This window comes from Canis lupus, chromosome 1 (assembly GCF_003254725.2).
Source record: "Canis lupus dingo isolate Sandy chromosome 1, ASM325472v2, whole genome shotgun sequence".
In the NCBI taxonomy this organism is placed as follows: domain Eukaryota; kingdom Metazoa; phylum Chordata; class Mammalia; order Carnivora; family Canidae; genus Canis; species Canis lupus.
This window is the reverse complement of record NC_064243.1, coordinates 57,888,938-57,911,934: the sequence shown is the minus strand read 5'-3', so window position 1 is coordinate 57,911,934 and position 22,997 is coordinate 57,888,938. Positions and strand designations below refer to the sequence as shown.

Sequence of the window (22,997 nt, the reverse complement as noted above, 5' to 3'; positions counted from 1 at the left end):
AAAGTTTAATAAGTCAGTTTGCTAAGATCTTCTGACTTCTCAGGTGCAACCGGGTCTAGACAATTCAGTCACTGCAGGACTTAAAATGTCCTTTATCTACAACCTAAGCATGGCTCTCAGAACAGCACCACATACAGACAGTGTGGCTGGCCTAGCAGATGTAGATTGAAGCCATCTGCAGAATTAATTTCAGAAATGAATCTGTAGTTTAATTTGCTACAGATAAAACGATTATATAGAAGCAGTAGTAGTGGGCTATCTTAATGTATCTTCCTTTAAGGAACACCTTCTCCATCTAGAAAATCATTTGGGATTGCTTGAGGCAATCTCCGTTTTGTAGCTTAGCTGCACACCATATGGAGAATCTTGATACAGAGGTGTAGACTAAAAATAATTTTTAACGAAATCAGTGTGGCTTAGGTTTCATGGTCAAACTGCTAGAAATTGCTGACGTTTAAGGCTGAACTGTCCTCGTCCCGTACTCGGAGGCAATGATAGTTTACCTCTTTATTGTGGTGGGCTAAAGGCCCAGCATGCCTGTGGGGTGGATTGTCTGAGGCACAAGGCTGTGATATCGGCATCCTCCCTCTTCCTCAGGATCATCCATCTGCCTCAGTTTCCTTTTTTTTTCACTTTGTATTCATTCTCAAATTGTCTCTTAACTCCTCCTCCGCCCGACCCCAACTTTCCCTCTGGAGCTTATCCCATGAGGTGTGTTGCAGTTATTTTACTGCTGCATAACAAAGCACCCCACAATTTACTGATGGAAAACAAGAACTGTTTTACTATTTTTCACCATTCTATGGGGGGATTCAGACAGGGAATAGCAGAGATTACTTGTTTCTGCTCCCACTCTGTCTGCCGGAGCTAAAATGTCCAAGTGGTTTCTTGACTTGCATGTCTCGTATCTCTATCTGGAAGTCATCAATGATAAGGGCTCGAATGATTATGAGGGGTCATGTTTAGTGCCTTGTTCTTTTGTTGGCTGGGTTCCCCAATTCTTCTCCATGTAATCTCAATCTTTCTTTTTTTTTTTTTTTCCTTAAAGATTTTATTTATTTATTCATGAGAGACAAAGAGAGAGGGGGCAGAGACACAGGCAGGGAGAGAAGCAGGCTCCTCGCAGGAAGCCCAATGCGGGTCTCAATCCCAGGACCCAGGATCACGCCCTGAGCCAAAGGCAGATGCTCAACCACTGAGCCACCCAGGTGTCCCTCAAGACCTTTTCTCTCTAACTGGTGTCTCCATATGGTCTCTCTGTGTGGTTTCTCCAGCAAGGAAGCCAGACTTCTTACAGGGCAGCTCAGGGTTCCCAAGAGTATGAAAGCAACAGCTTCCAGGGCTTCTGCCTCACTTTTGGTTAAAGCAGGTCACTGGGTTGGCTCTGATTCAAGAGATTGCACAAGGACTCCTTTGGGAATCACCAAAGAAACATATCCAAGTGCACCAGTGGTGTAATGGCTGGCAGCATTGCAGCTGCCTTAGTAGCCAAGCCTTGTGTGCATTTATGTGCTAAACATTTGACAAAATCTTAGCTACTCTTGCAACAGATCAGATCCTTATTTAATTATCTCTGCACAGATGCAAAAATAATTACTTCATATACCATATTTATCATGCTATTATCGTTTCTTTGGGTCAGGTCAGATTTGTAGTAACTTTGGTCAGAAGTTAATGCAGCATTTAGGACAATGAGTTGTGCTTTATCTTCAAAATAAAAGTCAGATCAGAACAAAGTGAGCATAGATCTCTAAGAAATGGAACAGGTAAATCTGATGGGTCGATTTTATTAAACCAACGTTCTTAAAGCATAATTTACGTAATATAATTTAAGGTATAATTAATGTAAACAAAATACATAGATACTGAGTTTTGACAACTTCATCCACATATGTAAACACTACTTAAGACATAAATCATTTCTATCACCACAGAATGTGTTCTCATGCCCCTTTCCAGCGAGTTCCCTCTCAACTCCAAAAGTAGCAGTTGTCTCCCGTGCTATTACCAGAAGTTAGTTTTGCTGGTTCTTGAATTCCACGTAAATGGCATAGATTTTGCAACCTCCTGTGTCTAGATTTGTTTACTTATCACGATGTTTTGAAATGCATCTGTTTAGTTGGTGTATTAGTAGCTGGTTCCCTTATTATTTGTTCCTTTATTAATGAGTAATTTTCCATTTAGGGGCATACCACATTTTGTTTATCCATGCTGCTGTTGAACTGATGGACATTTGGGGGTTTCCAGTTTTTGGCTACTATCAATAAGGATACTCTACACATTTTTGCACCTCTCCCCCTCCACTCTCTTTCTCTTACACACAGACACACTTGACTTGCCAAGTCAAAGAGTAAATGTCTATTTAACTTACAATCAATTGCCAGAGAGTTCTTCAAAGTGATGGTACAATCCCAACAGTAATGATGAGAGGTTTTTTTAGTTACTTAGTATTATCACCAACATATGGTGTTGCCTGTCTTTTTAGCATTGTAATGGATATGAAATGATGCTGCGTTGTGCTTGTATTTTTGCATTTTCTTACAACCAACTATGTCAGACATCTTTTTGTCTGTAATCATTGGTCGTTTATATGCTTTCTTCTGTCAAGTATCTGTAAGGCTTTTTCCCATTTTTATAGTTCTTTATATATTCTGACACAAGCCCTATGTGTTAAAATTATTTTTATCCCCAGTCTGTGGCATGCCTGTTCTTTTTCTTCATATCTTTTGATGAGCAAAAATGTTTAATTTTGGTTAAATCCAAGTTGTAAATTTTTAATTTTGTGGTTAATTTTTGTCTTCTCTCAAAACATTTTAATAGTCTTAGGTCACTAAAGGTTTTTTTCCAAGTTTTTTGGCAGATACTCTATGCTTTTAGCTTTTGTATTTGGGTCAAGTTCCATTTAAACTAATTTTTGCACTTCCATTTTAAACTAATATAGTGTGAGATAAAGGCTGAGGTCCATTTTTTTGCATATGAATACCCAGTTATTTTTTAGAAACTGTTCTATTGAATTACCTTGGCACTTTGATCAGAATAATTGGCTATATAGAGGTGAATTGTTTTCCAACATCATTGTTCTGCTTCATTGATCTATTTCAGCTCATACCAATGTCACACTGTCTTGATGAATGTACTTTATATTAAGTTTAAAATCATAGATCGTAATTCTTCCAAGTTTGTTCTATTTCAGTTTTTAGTCATTCTAAACCTTTCGCTTTTTCATATAAAGTTTAGAATCAGCTCTTCAATTTCTGACAAAAAGTTTCCTGTAATTGTGATTGAGATTGCATTGAATCTACAAATCAGTTTGGGAAGAATTCAGATCTCAAAATCTGGGAGGCTATTAATCTGTGTACACGGTGTATCTATTTATAGATTTTCATTAATTTCTGTCTGCAATGTTTTGTGCTTTTTTAAGTGTACAGGTTTGCACATCTATTAGGTTTATTTCTAGATAATTGATGCTTTTTGATATCCTGTGATAGTGCTAATTTTATTAGTTTACTAGTTGTCTTGTAGATGCTGTAATATCTTCTTTATATACTATCAGGCCACTTGTGATTAAGGATAGTTTTGCTTCTTTTTCTCCCATATTTATGCTTATTTCTTTTTCTTGCTTTATCAAACATGCTAGGGCTCTATTACAATGTTAGAGTACACATCCTTGTCTTTTCTCCAGTCTTAATGGAAATATTGCAATCTTTCACCATTGAGTATGATATTGGCTGTCTGTCAAATTAAAAAAGCCACCCTCTGGGTGCCTGGGTGGCTCAGTCGGTTAAGTGTCTGCCTTTGGCTCAGGTCATGATGTCAGGATCCTGGGATGGAGCCCCATATTGGGCTCCTCTCCCTCTGCCTTTGCCTGGACTCTGCCTGCTTGTGCGCTCTCTCTCTCTCTCTCAATGTGTGAAATTAATTAATTAATTAATTAAATCTTTTAAAAAAGAAAAAAAAAAGCCAGAAAGGAAGCAAGGTCTTGAAGGTGCCCCTTTGCAAGTTGCACAGCATCCTTCCGGCATATACTGGTGACTAATCACAGTCACAGGGTTAGCCCAGTTTGAAGGAAAAGGGAACCAGACTTTACTTCCTTATGGAAAATTGGCAAGGTAATGTAAAAAAAAATCATGTGGGCCAGGAACTCTTATTACAGTCATCTTTGGAAACACAATCTACCATAAAATGCAAATTAAAAGTACAAGAAAATATTTCTCATTCGCCAAATTGGCAAAAATCTAAAAATTGGCAACAGACTCCAAAGAAATAGGTGCTCATATATTGCAAGTGAAAGGTCCCATGAAGGGCAACTTAGCAATCATTACACTTTGACACAGCAATCATAACCCTACTTCTACCTTCCACGGATAGAATATGCACCCAAGAAAATATGTGGTATTATTTGTCGTAGCAAAAAACTAGACAACAACTAAAAGCTAGGGCATTCCAGGTATGAGTCAGGGATTCGTAAGAATAATATTATGGTTCCATGGGAGAATGTCTTTTCTCTTAGGAGAAACTTCCTGAAGAATTTAGGTGTATAGTGTCTTATGTCTGTGGTTCCTCTCAAATTATTCAGCAAAAGAAAGTACAGTAGTCCCTGTTTACCTGTCTTTTCACTTTACCACAGTTTCAGTTACTTGCAGTTAACCATTGTCTGGGAGCAGGTAATCGTTCTGACATATGGTCATAAAGTACTTAGTACTACTTAGTAGTAGTGCTACTTAGCAGTAGCCTAACGCTATATTACAATGCCTATGTCATTCACTTCACTTCATTTCATCACATAGGCATTTTATCATCTTACATCATCACAAGAAGAAGGGTCAGTCTACTGGTATTTTGAGGGAGAGACCACATTCACATAATTTTTATTACAGTTTATTGTTATAATTGTTCTATTTTATTATTAGTTATTACTGTTAACTCTTAGTGTGCCCAATTTATAATTAAATTTTATCATGTGTTTTTAAGTATAGAAAGCACATAGTATACATAGGGTTCAGTTCTTTCCAGTTTCAAGAATCTGCTGTGGATTTTGTAATGTGTCCTCCACAGATAAGGGTTACTGCTACCGTATACACTTGTATACACATACATGGGTGCCCATGCACACACACATATGTATATATATAGTGTGGGTATGTATATATACATATATCTACCTACACACAAGATGGATACACAGATAAATCATATACTGGAAAATATTTAACAATTGTTGGATCTAAATGGAGACTCTATGGTTGTTTGTTTTACCATTCTTTCAACATTTTAAAGTTTGAACATTTTTATTAAAAGTATTTGTGGAAAAGTTTTTGCTTTAAAAAAAAAAAGAAAATATGACCAAAAATGCAATAATGCCCCTTCTCAAGAAAGATTGGAAAAAGAAGGGGATAAACTAGCATGTATTAAGTACCTAGATGGATTAGGTATACTGTTTCACTTAAACCCATAGTCATACTTTGTGACCATTATCTTGTTACTAGACAGAGAAGAAAAGAGGGTCTCATAGAAGTGAGGTAACTTGCCCACAATCATACAGTAAATCAGTTTTAATCCTTGGTTTAACTTGCTCCAGAGTTCCTGCTATCTCTGCTAAACCATACTGAAGAGGAGAAAAGATGTCCTAAAATGGTCAGGCAAGACAATGTAATTGAGATAAAACTTGAATTGGATGCAACTTTGGAGATGGATAGAATTTGGAAAGGCCTAGAAGATGTGGCATCCCAGTCATGAAGTTGGCCATGACTTATTTAGGTAGCAAGGAAGAGACCATCCCACCAATAGACAGATATGGTGTCATCAATGAGTTGACAACTTTTCAGAAGAGTTAAAGAACTTGGATTTAGGTATCCAGGATTTTGGATGTCTGTTTTGCCTTTATGTTGTAGATTAGAGGAAAGCCTTTGGGTAGGAAAGTGATGTGAAAAGAACATTTTAAAAAGATGAATACAGTAGTATATACATAGGAGATCCCAAGACATCAAGTTATTTTAGACAGTTTATTGATCTCTTACTATATACCAAGCACCATGTTACATATGACAGGAGATAGAAAAATAACACTAAAACAGTTCACAAAATACTTATAATTAATTAAAAAATATTTATTGAGAACCTAGTATGTGCCAGATATGGAGTTAAGCCAGATAGATAATGTCCCAGTTCTTGCAAAGCTTACATTTGTACAGGACAAAAGGAATACATAAATTACTACATCATTGGGAAGTAAGTCCGGCATAAAAGGGGAAAATGCTCTGGGGAGGGGTGGTCAGATGAGGACAAGATTGTATCTAGTTTAAAGAAATGGACAAGATGTCATGGAGAAAGTGGCACCAGTGAGATGGGATTTGAAAGACAGGTAGAAACAGAAGGGGGGCATTTCAATTAAAAGCAATAATTTGAGCAAACACAAGGAAGGAAGTAGGAGGTCATTAAGAGAAAGTGTACGGTACTCAGGACTGGCCTACTGGGTGTTTTTAAAGAACATAAGAGGAGATACAGCTCGACACGACACAATGCCTGGACTCATATAGGACTCATGTATAGGAGTCTCGAATGGCAGTCTAGCAGCTGGACTGGGTAGAAAATAGGAGGCCCTACATTAGGGAATAAGAAAGCAAAACGATACTTTAAGGAAATTCTTCTGATCCCAGTCTGTAGAAGACCTAGGAAGGGAGATACAAAGCTGGATAATCCTGGGCGTTTAGCATAATGGTGTAGTAAGACATAATGATTTAGCAAAAGTCTTGAGCATGGAAACTGGAAAAAAAAAAGTCAGAAGTTTGGGGAATGAAGAATCAATCAAAATTAAGTGAATTGGGGGGCAAAGAAATAGTTATTACTAATGTGACTGAGATGTTAAAGAAAGGATGACTGGGTGGATCCCAGATGAACTAGCAGAGACAGCAAAGTCTATGGGGGGAAGGACGTGAGGAAGACTCCGTGAGGAGAGGAGGGGTCCAGAGAACCTCATGGGAAGATGTTCAGCATGTGGTCGAATTAGGCAGCTGGGACTCGGTAGAGACAGTGGGTAGAAACACAGACTGAATCATTTATTTAAAGTGGGTGAGGTTGTCCAAAGAACACACGTGGGTACAAGAGGGATTCGAAGGCAGATTTCCCTGCCCCAAAGTGCTCTCTCTGTCTCGTCCCTCCAGGGTCCTCCTTCCCACAGCAGCTGGAATGATCCAAGATACAATTCTGACCATTTCACTCCCTAATCTGCCACCTACGAAAGGTGAGGGTTCAACTTTGAAACTTGGCATTCAAGACCGAGTCCCTCTGGAGCCTCCCTATTAGTACTTTCTGCCTCACACTGTTGGCTCCCATGTTCACTTCTTCTTCTTGTTCTTCCTGAGATGTACTTGTCTCCACTGCCTTCACTGTCAATAAGCAATTCTTCTGCAGCTCAGAAGCCAGTTCTTGGAATCCTTTCTGGTCCTTCCAACCGCCGCACTGGAGTAGGTAGCCTTACTCCAAAATGGCACAGCGACCTTGACTTTGCTCATCACACTGCAGCCTGATGATCCATCCAGGTATCCATTTCCCACAACATATCTTGACCATTTTCCTCAACATACCTTGACCCGTCTCTGGGGTAAAAGTGTTCCTCCTTGTCAAGACTAATCTCACAGTGTATGTGTTCAAGGTGAGGCCTCTTGTCATTCATCCTCCCCTCCCCCCCCCCCCCCCAGTATCTAGCATAACGCCTGGAGGAGAAGAGACTGTCAGAATAGTTTGCAGATTTTTTAATTAAACAACAAGAACAAGTTGAAGAAGTAACGCTAGGTCTTTTGAGGATATATATTTTTAGGAAAACAAATGAAAAGTTTTCAGTTGGCCATAATCAAGCTTCAGATAAACCTCATTGGCTATGATACTGCTACCACACAAAGCTGAAATAAATGAATCATAAACCCCAAGGATAGAATCCCAGAAACTAGAAATGTAAAAAAGAAAGAAAGAAAGAAAAGTAAAGAAAACAAGATAGAACTGTAAGAATTGTAAAATACAACAGTAAGTTATGAGACTTGGCATGAGTTAACTTCTAGGATGTTTTAACAGAGCAGGTTGGCAAAAGTTGATTTTAAAAAATAGTGGAGGGGGGCCCGGCTGGCTTAGTTGTTACAGCATGCGATTCTTGATCTCAGGGTCATGAGTTCAAGCCCCACATTGGGTGTGGAGCCTCCTTAAAAAAAAATTTTTAAGTAGATATTCATTCATTAAACAAATATTTATTGAGCACTTGGTATGTGAATAAAAATGTAACAAAAATTCCTGCCCCCATTTGAGACTACACCCTAAGGGGAGGCAGGCTATAAAAAAAAAAAAAACTTAAGGAAATCAGCTAGTGTGTTAGACACCGATCAGTGGAATGGGAACAGGGTAAAGGGATCGGGAATTTTAAAGAAATAAGGAGATGATGGGCAGTTACAGACTTTCAAGAGGGTTTGCAATGAAGGTAAAGAGAGGCCATAATTTGAGGGATTGGAAAGGTTGAAAACCTGAGCACTCAGGGAGAGAACCCCCTGTATTTAGCAGAGACTGGAAATGGGAAGGAAAAAGCAAAAGTCCTGAAGAAAGGAAGAGGTGCTATCAGAGGTACAGTGTGGGCATTGATTGTGACACGGAGAAGAAATATCTTTTCCTCACTACAGGGTGAAGGCAAGAATTTTGAGGTAAAAAGGAATTATGTTCACATCTAGATTGGAGAAACCTTCCCTATGCCAGGCCTAACTACCAAGTTTTAGGGCCATGATTTTGGACAAATGCTAGATTAAAAAAAAAAAAAATACAGAGAATTCTTGGGATATAATCATCAGTTCAGAAACCAAGTAGTAGTACTCGGTATGTTTGATAGGTCTCTTCTCTTATAGTGACAAAAACATTCTGAAGCACCCACACTCCTTTAGTTAACTTCGCTATTCTTTTCCTGGGCCCACAAGACGAGGCCCAGGGAAACCACAGTTTTCTTTCCAATTAATTAAAAGTATCACCAATTGATATGCTGTGAGCGTCATAGCTGGTCTTACCCATCTGGTAAGCTGAGTACCTCAGAGTACAGCTGATACGGCCTGATTTTGCAAGCAATTAGATATTCCACATATTTATGTATAGATGAGCTTCTGCGTCCAAGTAACTCAGAAATTAATATTTAATGAAATCATTTGCCTGGAGAGGTTTTGTGCATTCCTGTTAATCTCCTGAATGCTTTATATTTGGTGTTGCATCTCAAACTCCAAAGTCAGTGACAGTCTTGTCAGGACTATTTTCACCTACACATATATACCCAGGGTACACCTGAACACAAGCAGGTTTATTTCTCTGTAATTATCCCTCAAAAAAAGACATCTTTCTCCAGGCCAACCAAAATCTCTTCAGGAGAGGCACTCTAATCCCTTATTTGAATTACAAGTAATATTTAAGAATATCACCTTAGGTTGAAGCCACTTTAATATTACTTTCATAATGCTAAAAATGGCCACCAGATAAATTATTTAAAAGTAAAAAAGAAATCTAACAATGTCTAGTCATTATTATTGGAAATACGACCTCAAAACCAAGCATAGGATATGTTACAACAAGCATTTTTCGGAACAATGTAAGTGGTTATGATGTGGAAGTCAACCACCTGCAGGATGAAGGAAAGAAATTGCTAACTTGATGTTTATGCTACATATTTGAAGCATGGGATTTCTTATAGTATCATACATGGATAAAATATTTACCATCTTTATTTTTTTATTTAAGTTCAATTAGCCAACATATAGTGTACTTGGTTTCCGATGAACATTTACCATCTTCCAAAAAACCACTGATTTCTTTCAAGTAAGCTGAGACAAGATGACAGGCTTTGGAAAACTGGTGTCTCGATATATCAAGAGAAGATGTGAAAATGACTAGAACTCATGAGTAGAAAAGTTTATATTTTACATATTTAATATATGCATATATAAGTGAATGTTTATTTCATCTCTAAACTATGACCTACAGATTCAAATCTAAACAAACTCGATTTGTTGCTTAAAATTATGCTGTAATATTTTGGATGACATCCATCACCAACCCCTAGGTTGGCCTCTTTCTAGTTGATACCAGTAATATTCCTCCACTTGTGACAAACAAAAGTGTCTCGAGATCTTGTCTAATGTCCACTAGGGGGGTGTAATCACTCCAGTTGAAAACCAGTCCTAGGCAGATGCTGTCAAACATCTCTAGTTAAGTAAATTCCACGTTTTTCTTGATGTCCCATTTTCTAATTATCTGAAACCTAATTAAAATATTGGTTCCTTTCTGGTGAAAACAGTTGATTACTATTACTATTATCTATTTTCTTCTCCATTATGTTTTGTAAAAATTAGGAATTTAAAGCAGTTATGTGTAATTGTTACTGAGGAATAACACTGCTAAATTTTAACAAAAGGGGGGGAAGGATTCATAGATCGAAGTCCGTAAGACAGAGCAGCTGAAGTCCATCTTCATCAGAATGGGAACTTTATATAACTATGCTGTTAATGACTAACCTACATTCAGATCTTTTCATTTAGCTCAGGCCTTCTTTCTTTGAGCCAAACATTATTTTTTCCTTGTTTTCCTTAAAGCAACTTAAATTATTACTATTACTGATTGGAAAGTATAGTCAATAGTAGGTAAGTCTGATCCAGGAGTATATCTAATCTTTATTTTTTGCATTCACCTGCATGTATGAGTCCAGATGCTAAAACTTATTTTTAGTCCCTCAATTTCTACAAGACAGATGGAGGGAGAGAGTATAAACAAGAACTTGGACCAAGGTTAAATACCCGTTAAGGGTTATTTTCATGTGCTCATGTGATTGTTTATATCCAGACACAATAACTAAATGCAAAACAGAATGTAAGACTCTCAATTTATAGTTTGTGGCTTAAAAAGAATCTCTTTATTAAGCCTGTTACAGTATAATTCATTTTTTTCAAATATAAGTACAAAAAAATTCTAGGATTGTCACCAAAAATGTAAACAATGAGAGATGGTATTAGAGATTATTTTCCTTTACTTCTGCTTCTCTGAATTTTCTATTTTTTCGACAATTAAGGTGTATTTTTAAAAAACCATATGCAAATTCTTTTTGCACTCCCTTTTCCCACCAATTTTATCACAGTTTATGGCATATTAAGTAGGATTCTTGGACTGCTGCTGACATTAATCTTGGTTCCTGGGTTTTATTTCAAACTATACTAAAGTCTTCCTAATTTTTGTTAAATGCATTTCCTATTAACCAAAGCTAAAATGTACCCTTCGAAAGTCCCGATTTCAGATAAAAGTGTTCATAGAAGTCAATCGTCTTGTAAGATACATAGAAAGTGAATATTCTATGCAATGTAAGACAAGACATGGTTCTTCCCTTTCTATTTTCTAGTTTAACAAGGACTGTCAAATTTCTTTTTTTTTTTTTTTTTTCAAATTTCTTAAAAGAGTAAACATATATGTTCTTAATTTGGCATTCTATATTCAGTAAAAATCAATTTCAATTTTAATTACTGTGGAATTTTGACAACTCTAGCAATGGCAAAGCTGAATTTCATCTTGCTGTAATCTAGCAAGAAGCAAATACCATTAAGATTGCAAATGTTTAACCCGGTAAAAATGAGAATATATTTCAACCAAGAACATACTATCTAAAAAGAAAAAATAGTTTTGCTATCTAGTCATGAGTTTCTCAGTACATTTCTGCAGACCCTAAATGTTTAGAATAAATGCAGCATTCACATAATACTATAGTCCATGAAAAGAGTATATTCTTTTATTGTCTTTGTTCATACATGTTGAGTTTCAACTTTCAATAATAAAATTCAATAAATTTGATTCCTCAATCATAAAAACTTGCTTTACACGTTATTTACATGTTGCCAAAGTCTACAGCCATACAAAACATCACAAGGATTTGACTCTATGCGTGGTACCATCACACAGGAGGAGGGAGCTAATCAAATAACATACATTCAAAGATTAAATCGTAGATACCACAGTGTATTTGGCACTGTTAACATTATAACACCTTTTCTCAGAGACAAGGTATTCTTAAGCCTTAGCCACAATATACCAGAATTTTGCTATTCACATCAAAAGCAGCTTTCAAACTTTGTTGTAACAGTAATCAGTTTTAAGATACAAAATACAATCAGAATTGGGAATAGAATTCAAACACTCCAACTTTTTGCTATGCTCCAAGCTGCCATCCTTAAAGTCAGTTTAATTTTATTTATTTTTTCATTGTGGGGAGTGTCAAGAAGAAACAATTTAAGGACAAAAGCCTTAAGTACACATAAAGACAAACAACAGTTCTTTCTTGGGAATGCAAAGGGAGCCCTGATGATGCAGAACTTGTGATGATTTTGGCAGGAATTACAAAATGACCAATGCCACTCAAGTTGGGGAGATTTATACTAGCAGTTAAACTCATGGGGATCTGGAATGCCTATATCTGAATTCAGAATCCCTAGCAACGTGTTTTAAGAGTCTCTTCCTAGGACTATAACAGACTCAGGTCACAAGTTCTAGAGCTACTTTGATGTGTAATACACTAAATACTACACTGCTATGAAATGGAAGGAGAAAAGAAAAGTACAAAGACTCAACCATTGAACTTTTAGCAGCTTTGGCTATATCCCAGTGGGTAATTTGACTAACTTCATTTTAACAAATATTAAATCCCTTCACTTCAATCAGGCCCATTAGATTTAATTCATTAAAGCCACACATATTCCAGAATGTTTATAAAAGACACATACTGTGTTTATAAAAGACACAAATTCAGTCTCAAACTAAGGCAAAAAAGCCTCAATAGAACATGGATCACAGTACAGGGGAACAGAAATCAGAAGTTGTCTAGTAAAGTTCAGAGATATGCTATAGTTTCACACAAAACTTTCAGCAATAAATTAAGACTTAAAAAAAAAGTCTTATAATGTACAAAGGACTATGAAGTGCAAAGTAATGTCACTGGACCAAAATTTAGTTTAATCATTTTATTTCAAGTGTAATTTTAAAAATCATAAGTGGGGTTTTATAATCCAAAGTGGAAACATTTATTCTTCATAGCTTCAGAATATGACAAGCAACTTCAGACCTTGCCTTCCCAATCGTCTTCTTTGCTATTTTTCAAACTTCTAAGACCTAGCATTTAAGCTACTCCATTCTAAACGTACAGTTTTAGACAACTATTGTACACTTAAGATTTTTCTGAAAACAGTCGATCAAATATAAAGAATGGTTTCTGCCCAAGGATCAGCAGTGAGGGAAGAAATATCAAATACCTATCAAAAAATCATTTATTCATTTAAAAAATAACAGAACCAGTGCCGTTCTCTGTCATGAAAGAGAACATGGAAAATTAATTTATTTTTGTAGACTTTGGTAATATTTTATTACCTACACAAGCCTCAATCTTAAAAGAGCTTTTAGGGAAAGTCACTATCAGGATTTACTGAGTAAAAATCCTGGGTACTAACACGGTTTGAAATGTGCTATTCCAAAGAGGAACAGGTTACTGCTTTTGAAGAAAAGAGCTAACTTCCCTCCAATGCTTATTTTAAATAAAAATAGTTAATGGAAACATTTTTAAACCAACTTTGGTACACACTGCCCACCGAATTAAAAAAAAAAAATCACTTTCTTTCCTATTTTAGGAAATTTTCCTACTTTAAGATTATATAACCTTTTCATCTTTTTTTGACTAATACAGTATTTGAATTTTTTAAATTCTGCATTTCAGTGTAGTAAGAGTTCCTTTTCAGATGATCTTTACAATCCAGAACACAGACACCAGAGCAACATTAGCAAGTCACATTGCTCAACGATAATGAGATGAAAATGGACGGATATCTGAAAGTAGGTATGCCCTCTGCTCCAAAGGTGAGCTTTTAACAAGAGACCCCCACATAACTCCATTCCTCTGGAGATCCCTCAAACTCAAAACGGTTCCATTTAGTAAGTCAATATATTATTTTTAAAAAGTAAGTTTGGTCACTAGGAAAGATTGAACAAAAATTATTCCCCTCCCCCCAAAACACAGCCAAATAGCTCTAGTCACCCCCTCTGCTCCCCACAAAAACAGGGAAGCAGTGGAGGCTAAAGCCTTTAAATTTGAAATTTCAGTTCCTAAAACATTGCTGCTATTTGCTCAAATTGCAGGTCTACCTCTTTCCTTCTCCAATACGTCCCCCATTTATAAATTTATTTACACACACACATACATACACACACACACACCCGCATTCATACTCACACATACTCTTACTCTCAAGTAAGACACTTTCTTGTGTTGATAAATTATGAGGATTATGAACTAGGTGTGTACAGGGTTTCATAGGTGCTTTGTAAACATCAGAGTCACTTGGGTCCTTTTCTCCAAAAGCCTGAACTCAAATTATGCAACCAGGGATCATTACTTTCCCAGACGCTGTTCACAGGCTGCATATTGACGAAGGGCAGAGAAAAAGTCCTCATAACTGATGTTTAGGTAGGAAGGCAAAGAGCTGTAAAGAAAGCACAGGGGAAAAAAAGCAATTAGATGATACACTGCAATTTGGAGGGAGGAACTAGAAAGATAATGACCCCAAAGAAGTTAAGGAGAGAAGAAAATAAATTATAAGCACAGAGTATGTCAAACCTTTTCTACTAAATGACTGCTAAACTCACTGTGAGACACTCCAAGTAAAATATCTCTCCTCCTTTCCAACAGAAGAGATGAGGAACTTGTAGCAAGATGGAGATTCAGAATCTATTGTAAAGCCTCAGTCTAAATTAATGCAAAACTGGAGATCTATAATATAAATAAGAGACCTCTCTCAACTTCACTTTAAGAACTCCTTTCTGAGAGCACAGGATGGCTCAGTTAAGTGTCTGCCTTGAGCTCAGGTCATGATTCCAGCTCCCTGATCAGTGGGGAGGTCTGCTTCTCCCTCTGCCCTTCCTTCTGCTTGTGCTCCCTCCCTCTCTCTCTCTCTGTCTCAAATAAATAAAATCTTAAAACTGTCAGAGTAAAGCCACTACTACTTGAACAGTTTATGAAAGCCAGGCTTAACACGGGCAGAGCGGCACAGTACCCTTCTCTGACTATATGCTGAAGCCATGTGGTGAGAACTATTTCCCTCTACCATTTCTAGTTGCTCAAGGAGGCAATTAGTGTGAAGATAAACACTTTAAAGGTAGAATGAATGTACAGCCAGAGGGTTCCCCTTAAGTATTTTAAAACTAAAAAAAAATTTCAATAATTAACATAAACAATTCTCTAATTTATACAGCTGTATTGTGAGGCTTTGGCAATTCCAAACTGTACCAGGGCCAAACCCCTGGTAAGAGTCCAAGCCATATTCAGAGTTCCAGTGATACACACCACAAAAAAATAAAAAAAGTAAAAAAAAAAAAAAAAGACTGAACCAACCTACCATGAGTGAACTCCTGGCCTGACCCTGTAGTTCTCATAGCTATGCTTTCTTTATCCTTCCTTTGCCCCTCCCTAGCTTTACTGAAATACAATTGACTTATGACCTTTTCCCTTCCTTTAACTGTCCAAAATTCTGAAAGAAGTCTCTTTTCCATTTCCTTAACTCTTAATAATCTCTGCCATCAATCTTTTATCTTACTCTACTGCAGTGATGACCTCACAAGATATCCTCAAAGGGCGACATTAAGGACACTCTTCTTGTTGAAGCTTGCTTCAGATATCCTCCTCAAACAACCCACTTTACTTTCTTATCCTCTTCATCAATGGCTTCGTCTCCTAATCACTCCTCAAGAAGCACTTAGCGCCACTAACCCTCAGTGCCTCCAGAGTGGTCTTGCCATTCTCCTCTGTTCTCAAGGCTCCACCAAGACATTAAGACATCACAGTGCTTCCTGCCTGGTGGGCGGCAGACAAATAGAGAGCAAACCTCAATGTAATGTGATAGGGCTATGACTGGCATATGCACAAAAATCTGTGGGAAAGCTTGTTACATGTCAGGTATCTAATACCCGTGATCAGAAGTCTTCAACTTCTTATTAAAATACCCATTTTACAAATACTGAGAAGTTTAAATAACTATCCAAAGTCATGTTATTGAACCACATAGCCAAGATTCAAACTGAGATCCACCTGTTCTAGAACACACTCTTCACTCGAAACCACTCTCAACCTCACAAGGGATTACTGCTACTTTTTTTGGAGCCCAACCCAAAAGGCACCTGAAATAACTAAGAAAACACCTAGAGAAAAAGAAACAAGAGAAATACACCCATCATAAGGAAAGCCAAAGTCTGGAGATGTAGGTTCTAATTCCACTTTATCACCAGCAATAATAAGAGCAATGTCTCTTCCCCATTTTCCTCACCTATAAAATGAGGAAGTAGGACCAGATGATCTACAGCCCTTTCTAACTCTTATCATGCTACGTGTTCTTTTCTGCCTTTTTGACATTTTTTCCCCATCCGGCCCCTGAACTTGAAGCATTTCCTAAAATACCAAAAGATCCCTTGGTACTGTGCTCTTTTATATACACTTGAGAAAGTTCCTCTATTCTCACAGGTTCAACTACTACTACTTCCTAGGTACGATCAACCTCCAAATATCCATTTTTTGCCTTGACTTCTCATCCAGGGACCAATTCTACATCTTTATCTGCTCTTCTTGGTGTTTCCACTAAATAGGCTATGGCCTCAAAACCATCATCTTATCCTTGAATTCAAAATTTTCCCTTCAAAAACCAATGTTCCCTTGACCTTCTAAGTTTCTCTCAATAACACCTAATTTAAAATTAGGCTTACTAAGCTTAAGAGCCATTTCATTTCTTCTTTTAGCACAACTAGTAAAGTACGAGGCCTACAATTATCCTTGGTAAATAATTCTCATGAAAGATAGAATTTATAGCATGCCCCTCCTAAGACTCAGAATTTAAATTTATTTTAAGGCTACTAAGTCTCTATTCAAAATCAGGGGTCAGCAAATACAGCCTGCGAGCCTGCCATCTGTTTTTGTGAATACCGTTTTATTGCAACAGTCACACATATTTGTTTACGTACTGTCTGTGGCCACTCAGCTACACCACCAATGTTGAGTAGCTGCAACAAGAGGAGTAGCTGTGAGAGACTGTATGGCCCACATATCTATCTAAAATATTTACTACCTAGCCCTTAATACAAAAAGTTTGGCCAAATCTGTCCTAAGTAAGCAATTTCATTCTCATCACTATATTATCCCTTAAATCATAGCTATGTCCTCTTCACTAGACTCTCTACCTCATCCTTTCCCAAATCCAATCTATCTTAGTACACAAGTGCCAATCTTCTAAAATCACCACTCCCACGTTATCCATAGGCTCAGTGCTTTCCTACTTCCCGTCTAAACTGTTATACAATTCCTTGTGCTGGTATTTAAAGCCTTCCCCCCTCCCCCCAAAAAATAAATAAATAAAGCCTTCCCAGCATCGAAACACCCAAATCATCTGTTTTCACCTTACAGAGTTGACTCTTGAACAACATGGGTTTGAACTGCATGGGTCCACTTATACACAGATATTTTTTGATATATAAACATATTTCCTCTTCCCTGTAATTTTCTTACTACCATTTTCCTTTCTCTAGCTTACTGTATTATAAGAACACAGTGTATAATACATATTAACACACAAAACTGTATTAATTGTCATTAAGTTAGGCTTCTAGTCAAAAGCAGACTATTAGTAGTTAAGTTTTCGGGGACTCCAGTTAGATATAGATTTTTGACTACACAGAGAGGTCCCCTCCCTGTAACACCTACACCGTTCAAGGGTCAATTATTCTATCATCTAATGCTATATACTGCTAATAAGTCTCTGCTCTGGTATGGCCAGTTCCCTCACTATTTCTTAAAAATGAGATGTCCATTCCTTACCTCCCAGGTTTCCTTTCTTTTCCTGCCTGTAATCCCCTACACTTCTCACCTTTTTTATGAAAACTCTATCCATTTTACATACCCCAGGGCAAATCACACCTTTTCTGTAAAACCAACAACTCTGGCCCATGTCTCTCTCACTCTTGGTATCCTATGACAATTTGTATCAATACCAAATATTTGCACAACTACACTCCCTTGTGTCTGAATCATTTATATCTATGTCTTTATCTTACCATTGATACTGTATAAGTCTTTGGGAATTCTCACCGTACCTAGTATAGTGCTAGGCTCAAGAAACACTTGCTGAATTGAACCAAAGTCAGTATGCTTTTATACTTACACAATCTCAGTCAATCTGATGTGCCAGGGAAGAAAGCCTAATGTACTGTCCACAGGACCAAACTTTAATACTAAATCAGGATCAGGAAAACCAGTTGAACCTTAAAAAGAAAGACCAAGACAAGAATTTAACATGTATTGCTTACAAGTAAAATGACCACAGGCAAAATCTATTAATCAAATTGGCTTTTTATGCTCTGAGTATGTTTCCTTCAGAAGGTTTATTTGTATTTTTCCAATTCCCACCTCACTGCCCATCATACACTTTAATATCTATGTTAGTTCCATATGTGAAAGTTTTCTCTAAAGACCGTTTAATTGGATTACCTGATAAGAAAGGGTAACCCCATTCCCATTCTAAACCTTGCAGGTAGCCTTCAAATCCCATCCATCTTTCAACACAAGAGTTTTCCTGGCATTCTGGGAAACACATTGCTTTAGGGGCACAAATGCTTATTCTGGCCACAGAATCATATAACTTCAGAGATGAAAAGGAACTACAAAAGTCCTTCCTTCCCTGTTACCCTTCACTTTATAGCTAAGGACTCAAAAAGATCAACACCTAGCTACACAGTATAAATGTTTTCTCCAGAGCCCCAGCCTAGGGACAGAAAACACCAGACACCTCTGCCTCAACAAAGGCATGGCCATTTGGTCTCACAAACTGGCTTCCATACAAGGCCTGGTTTAAGAAAAAGAGGGGATAAGGAAAGTGTATAACTGCTTTAAAAATATTAAAATAGTCACTGACAAGAGCACCTGGGTGGCTCAGTGGTTGAGCGTCTGCCTTTGGCTCAGGTTGTGATCCCAGGTCCTGGAATTGAGTCCTGCATCAAGCTCCCCACAGGGAGCCGGCTTCTCCCTCTGCCTATGACTCTGCCTGTGTCTCTCATGAATAAACAAATAAAAAGTTTTTTAAAAAATTTTAAAAGTCACTGGTAGAACAGAAAAGATGCCATAATCCAAGAGACCCAGGCTCTAATAGTTTCTGATAACTTCAATATTGCTACTAATTTCCAGTCACACAACCTCCCAAGGACTTAGTTGCTTCATTTGTTAAACAAGGAGACTAGATTGGACAGGCCCATCCAACAGTAATAAAGAATTATTTCCACAACAAAGTCTCTTTAAAGTCTATTTTGGTAAAGTAAGTGGACTAAGAAGAATATATAGTCCTCTGCCTAGTAAAAAGCAAATTCTCTTTAGCTAAGAAACAAAAAAAAAATTAAATTAAAAATGGCAAGAAGGAACTTCTCACTAATGGTGTTGTGAAGAAGGTGATGAATCCTCCTCTCTCCCCCCGAAGAAACACATATTAAACTGTATAAAACCAAAGACTTAAGGGCACTAGATACTGGCCAGAAGCAGACAATTATTCTTTTAAGGACAACAAATGAAACAACAGCCAGAGCTTCAGGTGAGAGCAGAGTAAGGGTCTTTGTCTTTCCTGCCTGGGAAGGTCCTTAACTTTACCCCCAATCAAACGGAGAGAACTATAGTTTTATCAGCATGGGGTTGAGAGCAAAGCTAGCAGATTTGCTGCTTGTAGCCAAAAGATGTGGACTCAATTTGGCACTGAAGACTGTGGGCAGGAGAGAGGGAGCAATGATAAAAACCTAGGGTTCTGTGAGCTAACAGTGGCAAACTCAAAAGGGAACAAATGAGGAAAACCCACCATTTGTTAGCCTGATGTTGTAGCCCCAATTAGGGCCAACAGTATAATGGTCAGAAATTTACCAGGAAGATCCTGGAAACAAGGACTCAGAAATAAGCTCTCTGCATATCCATGGCTGACCAGGGAACCACCCACATGCTAAGAATGAAAGAGGGCAGCAAGAAAGCCCAGTGAAAAGTAACAGTCAAGAAGACAAGAACTGGTGGCAACTCTGAATGCACTTTCCAACATCACACAGAGATCAGGGAAGCCTTACAAACTTAAAGTGTTTGAGCACAACCAGTGTGCATATCACTGTCTGACACATAAAACTAGACAGACACAGGCAGTCAGACCTAGAAATAAAATCAGAAATAGAAAATCTGAGCAGAAAAAAAAAAAAAAGAAAGAAAAGAAAATCTGAGCAGAGACAGCAGTTGTCATCTTTAAAAAATCTTAAGACTCTGCAAAATGAACTACCAGAACTATTAAATGAATATTAGCCAGGTGGCAAGATACAAAATCAGTATTAAAAAAAAAAAACACCACATATCCATATATTATCAACAAACAATGCAAAAACAAAAATCAAGAAAACAATCCCATTAATAGCATCCAAAAGAATAAGATACTTGGGAATAAACTTAACAAAAGCAGAAACCCAAATCCTGAAATTATAACACACTGTTAAAAGAAAAATTAGGATCCAAATAAATGGATATGCTATGTTCATGGATTAGAACACTCAATAATGTTAAGATGGCAATTCTCTAATTGAGCTACAGATTCAACCCAATACCTATCAAAACAGGGTATTGTGGAATTTGCCTGTGAAACTGACAAACTGACTCCAAAATTTACATGAAAATGAAAGGGCCCTGAGTGTAACCAAAGTTTTTTAAAAAGAAAATCAAAGCTGAAAGACTTACCCTACATGATTTCGAAGTTTACCATAGTAGGCACTATAGTAATCAAGACATGTGGCATTTGAAGGACAAACAATATAGAACAATGGAATAGAATAAAAAGTCCAGAAATAAACTCAAAGACTTACAGTAAATTGAGATTCAATAGAGGAGTCATAGTAATTCAACAGAGAAAAAAAATGGTGGTAGAAGAACAACGGATTTTACCTCACACCATTCACAAAAATTAAGTTGAAATAGATTACACATTGAAATGTTAACAGCCAAAGTGATAAAAATCTAGAAGAACTGTGACTTTGGGTTAGGCAAAGATTTCTCAAATATGACACCAAATGTATTATCCACAACAGGAAAAAAAAGATAAATTGGATTTCATAAAGATTAAACACTTTAAAAGAAACCAGTAAGAAAAATAAGCCATGGATTATGAGAAAATATTCATCCCTAAGTCCCACCTTACTACTGAACAGAGATGTGTACCCAAAATAAAGACCCTTAAAACTCAAGAAGACAAACAACCCGTTAAAAATAGGCAGAATGTTTTGAACAGATTCTTCACTAAAGATACAGATGAGCACATGAAAAAAAGCTCCATGTCATTAGTTATTAGGAAAATGTTAATTAAAACCACAGTGAAGGGCAGCCCAGGTGGCTCAGCGGTTTAGCACCGCCTTCAGCCCAGGGTGTGATCCTGGAGGCCTGGGATCAAGTCCCATGTTGGGCTCCCTGCACGGAGCCTGCTTCTCCGTCTGCCTGTGTCTCTGCCTCTCTGTCTCTCATGAATAAATAAATAAAATCTTTAAAAAAAGAAAAAAAAAACCACAATGAGATACTATTACCCACCAGAATGGCTAAAATATAAAAATAATAAATAAATAAATACAAAAACTGACAATACTAAGCCTTGGCAAGGATGTGAAGAATCTAGACTCCTGTACATTGCTCATGGAATGTAAAAATAGTATAGCCTCTTTGAAAAATAGTTTGGCAGTTTCTTAAACATTCAACTCACCATAGAAACTAGCAATTTCACTATGTACCAAAGAAAGGACATGTCTGCACAAAGACTTGTATGTGAATGGTCACAGCAGCATTATTCAAACAAACCTAATGTACATCAACTGATGAATGAATAAACAAAATGTACATCCATAAAACTGAATGCTATTCCCAACAAAAAGTAATGAACTACTAATATTTGCAATGTGAATGGACCTTAATAATATACCAAGGAAACAAAGCAAGACATTGAAGACTACATAATGACTATGTTTATATATAATTTCTAGAAAAGACAAAAGTATAGTCAAAAAGCAGATACGTAGCTGCCTTGTGTAGGAGTAGGAATGGTGATTAACTGCAGTCACAAGAGAACTTTTGGGGGTGACAGTATTCAGAGGGTTCGCTTCTGTCAGATTGGTAACTTATGGACTGTGTACATTTTTACTTATCATGGGTTTACTACCCCTGAAGCCAACACCTGGGTTCAACACTGTAGCACTATGTAGAATTGGCTACCTGAAGGACCACTTTTAGTCCCTGCATCACTTTCAGGACACCCTCGTAAATTACTCTGTGGTTGAGAGGCCTTACAGAATCCAAGAAACAGTCAACACTCCAGTAACCTACAATGAGCCCTACAATGGTCTACTTTCAATCTATTCATTCAGCCTGAATATTGAATACAATAGGCAATAAGAGAGAAGACAAGAGGAGAGCAGAGGAAGAAGTGAGTAGTCAGTGAAAGTCAGTACTCGGTGAGACCATATGGTCAGAGAGTGACTGTGCTCTGTGACAGACACGTTAAAAAGTGGAAGAAACAAGAATGGAGGGTCAAATAAATGACTGAGTTAGACAAAAAAATGCATGATTAAAGTGTAAGATAAATGGAAATTCTATGTGAATGAACAAAAAAATGCATGTCTGAAATTGTAAGGCTATAGAAGCTATCACTGGACATGAACTTGTAAGAAGTACTGCCTTTCTTCAAAAGGATCCAGGATAATGCCAGTAGGCAGAAGGACCATAAAGTTAAGGCAAAAAGTTCCTAGGGAGCTCTAGAAAGAATAACCAACTTAAAAGCTTTTTAATAAATCTTTAAAGGAAAAAAACTCTATAATGTTATACCTGGCATAACATGACAAATATAGGAAGTATATATTCGGTATCATATAAGAGATAG

General features: G+C 37.2%; 1 protein-coding gene across 1 annotated transcript in view; it reads right to left on the bottom strand.

The window, feature by feature from the left end:
* Positions 1-11,758: 11,758 nt before the first annotated feature.
* Positions 11,759-22,997, bottom strand: part of NUS1 (NUS1 dehydrodolichyl diphosphate synthase subunit) — a 28,687-nt gene continuing 17,448 nt past the window's right edge. The window contains exons 4-5 of the mRNA XM_025422846.3: positions 18,237-18,336; positions 11,759-14,519 (exon numbers count right to left, since the gene is read on the bottom strand). Of these exons, the coding sequence (XP_025278631.1) occupies positions 14,429-14,519; positions 18,237-18,336 (191 nt within the window). The 3' untranslated portion in view covers positions 11,759-14,428. The remainder of the gene's footprint in view (positions 14,520-18,236; positions 18,337-22,997) is intronic.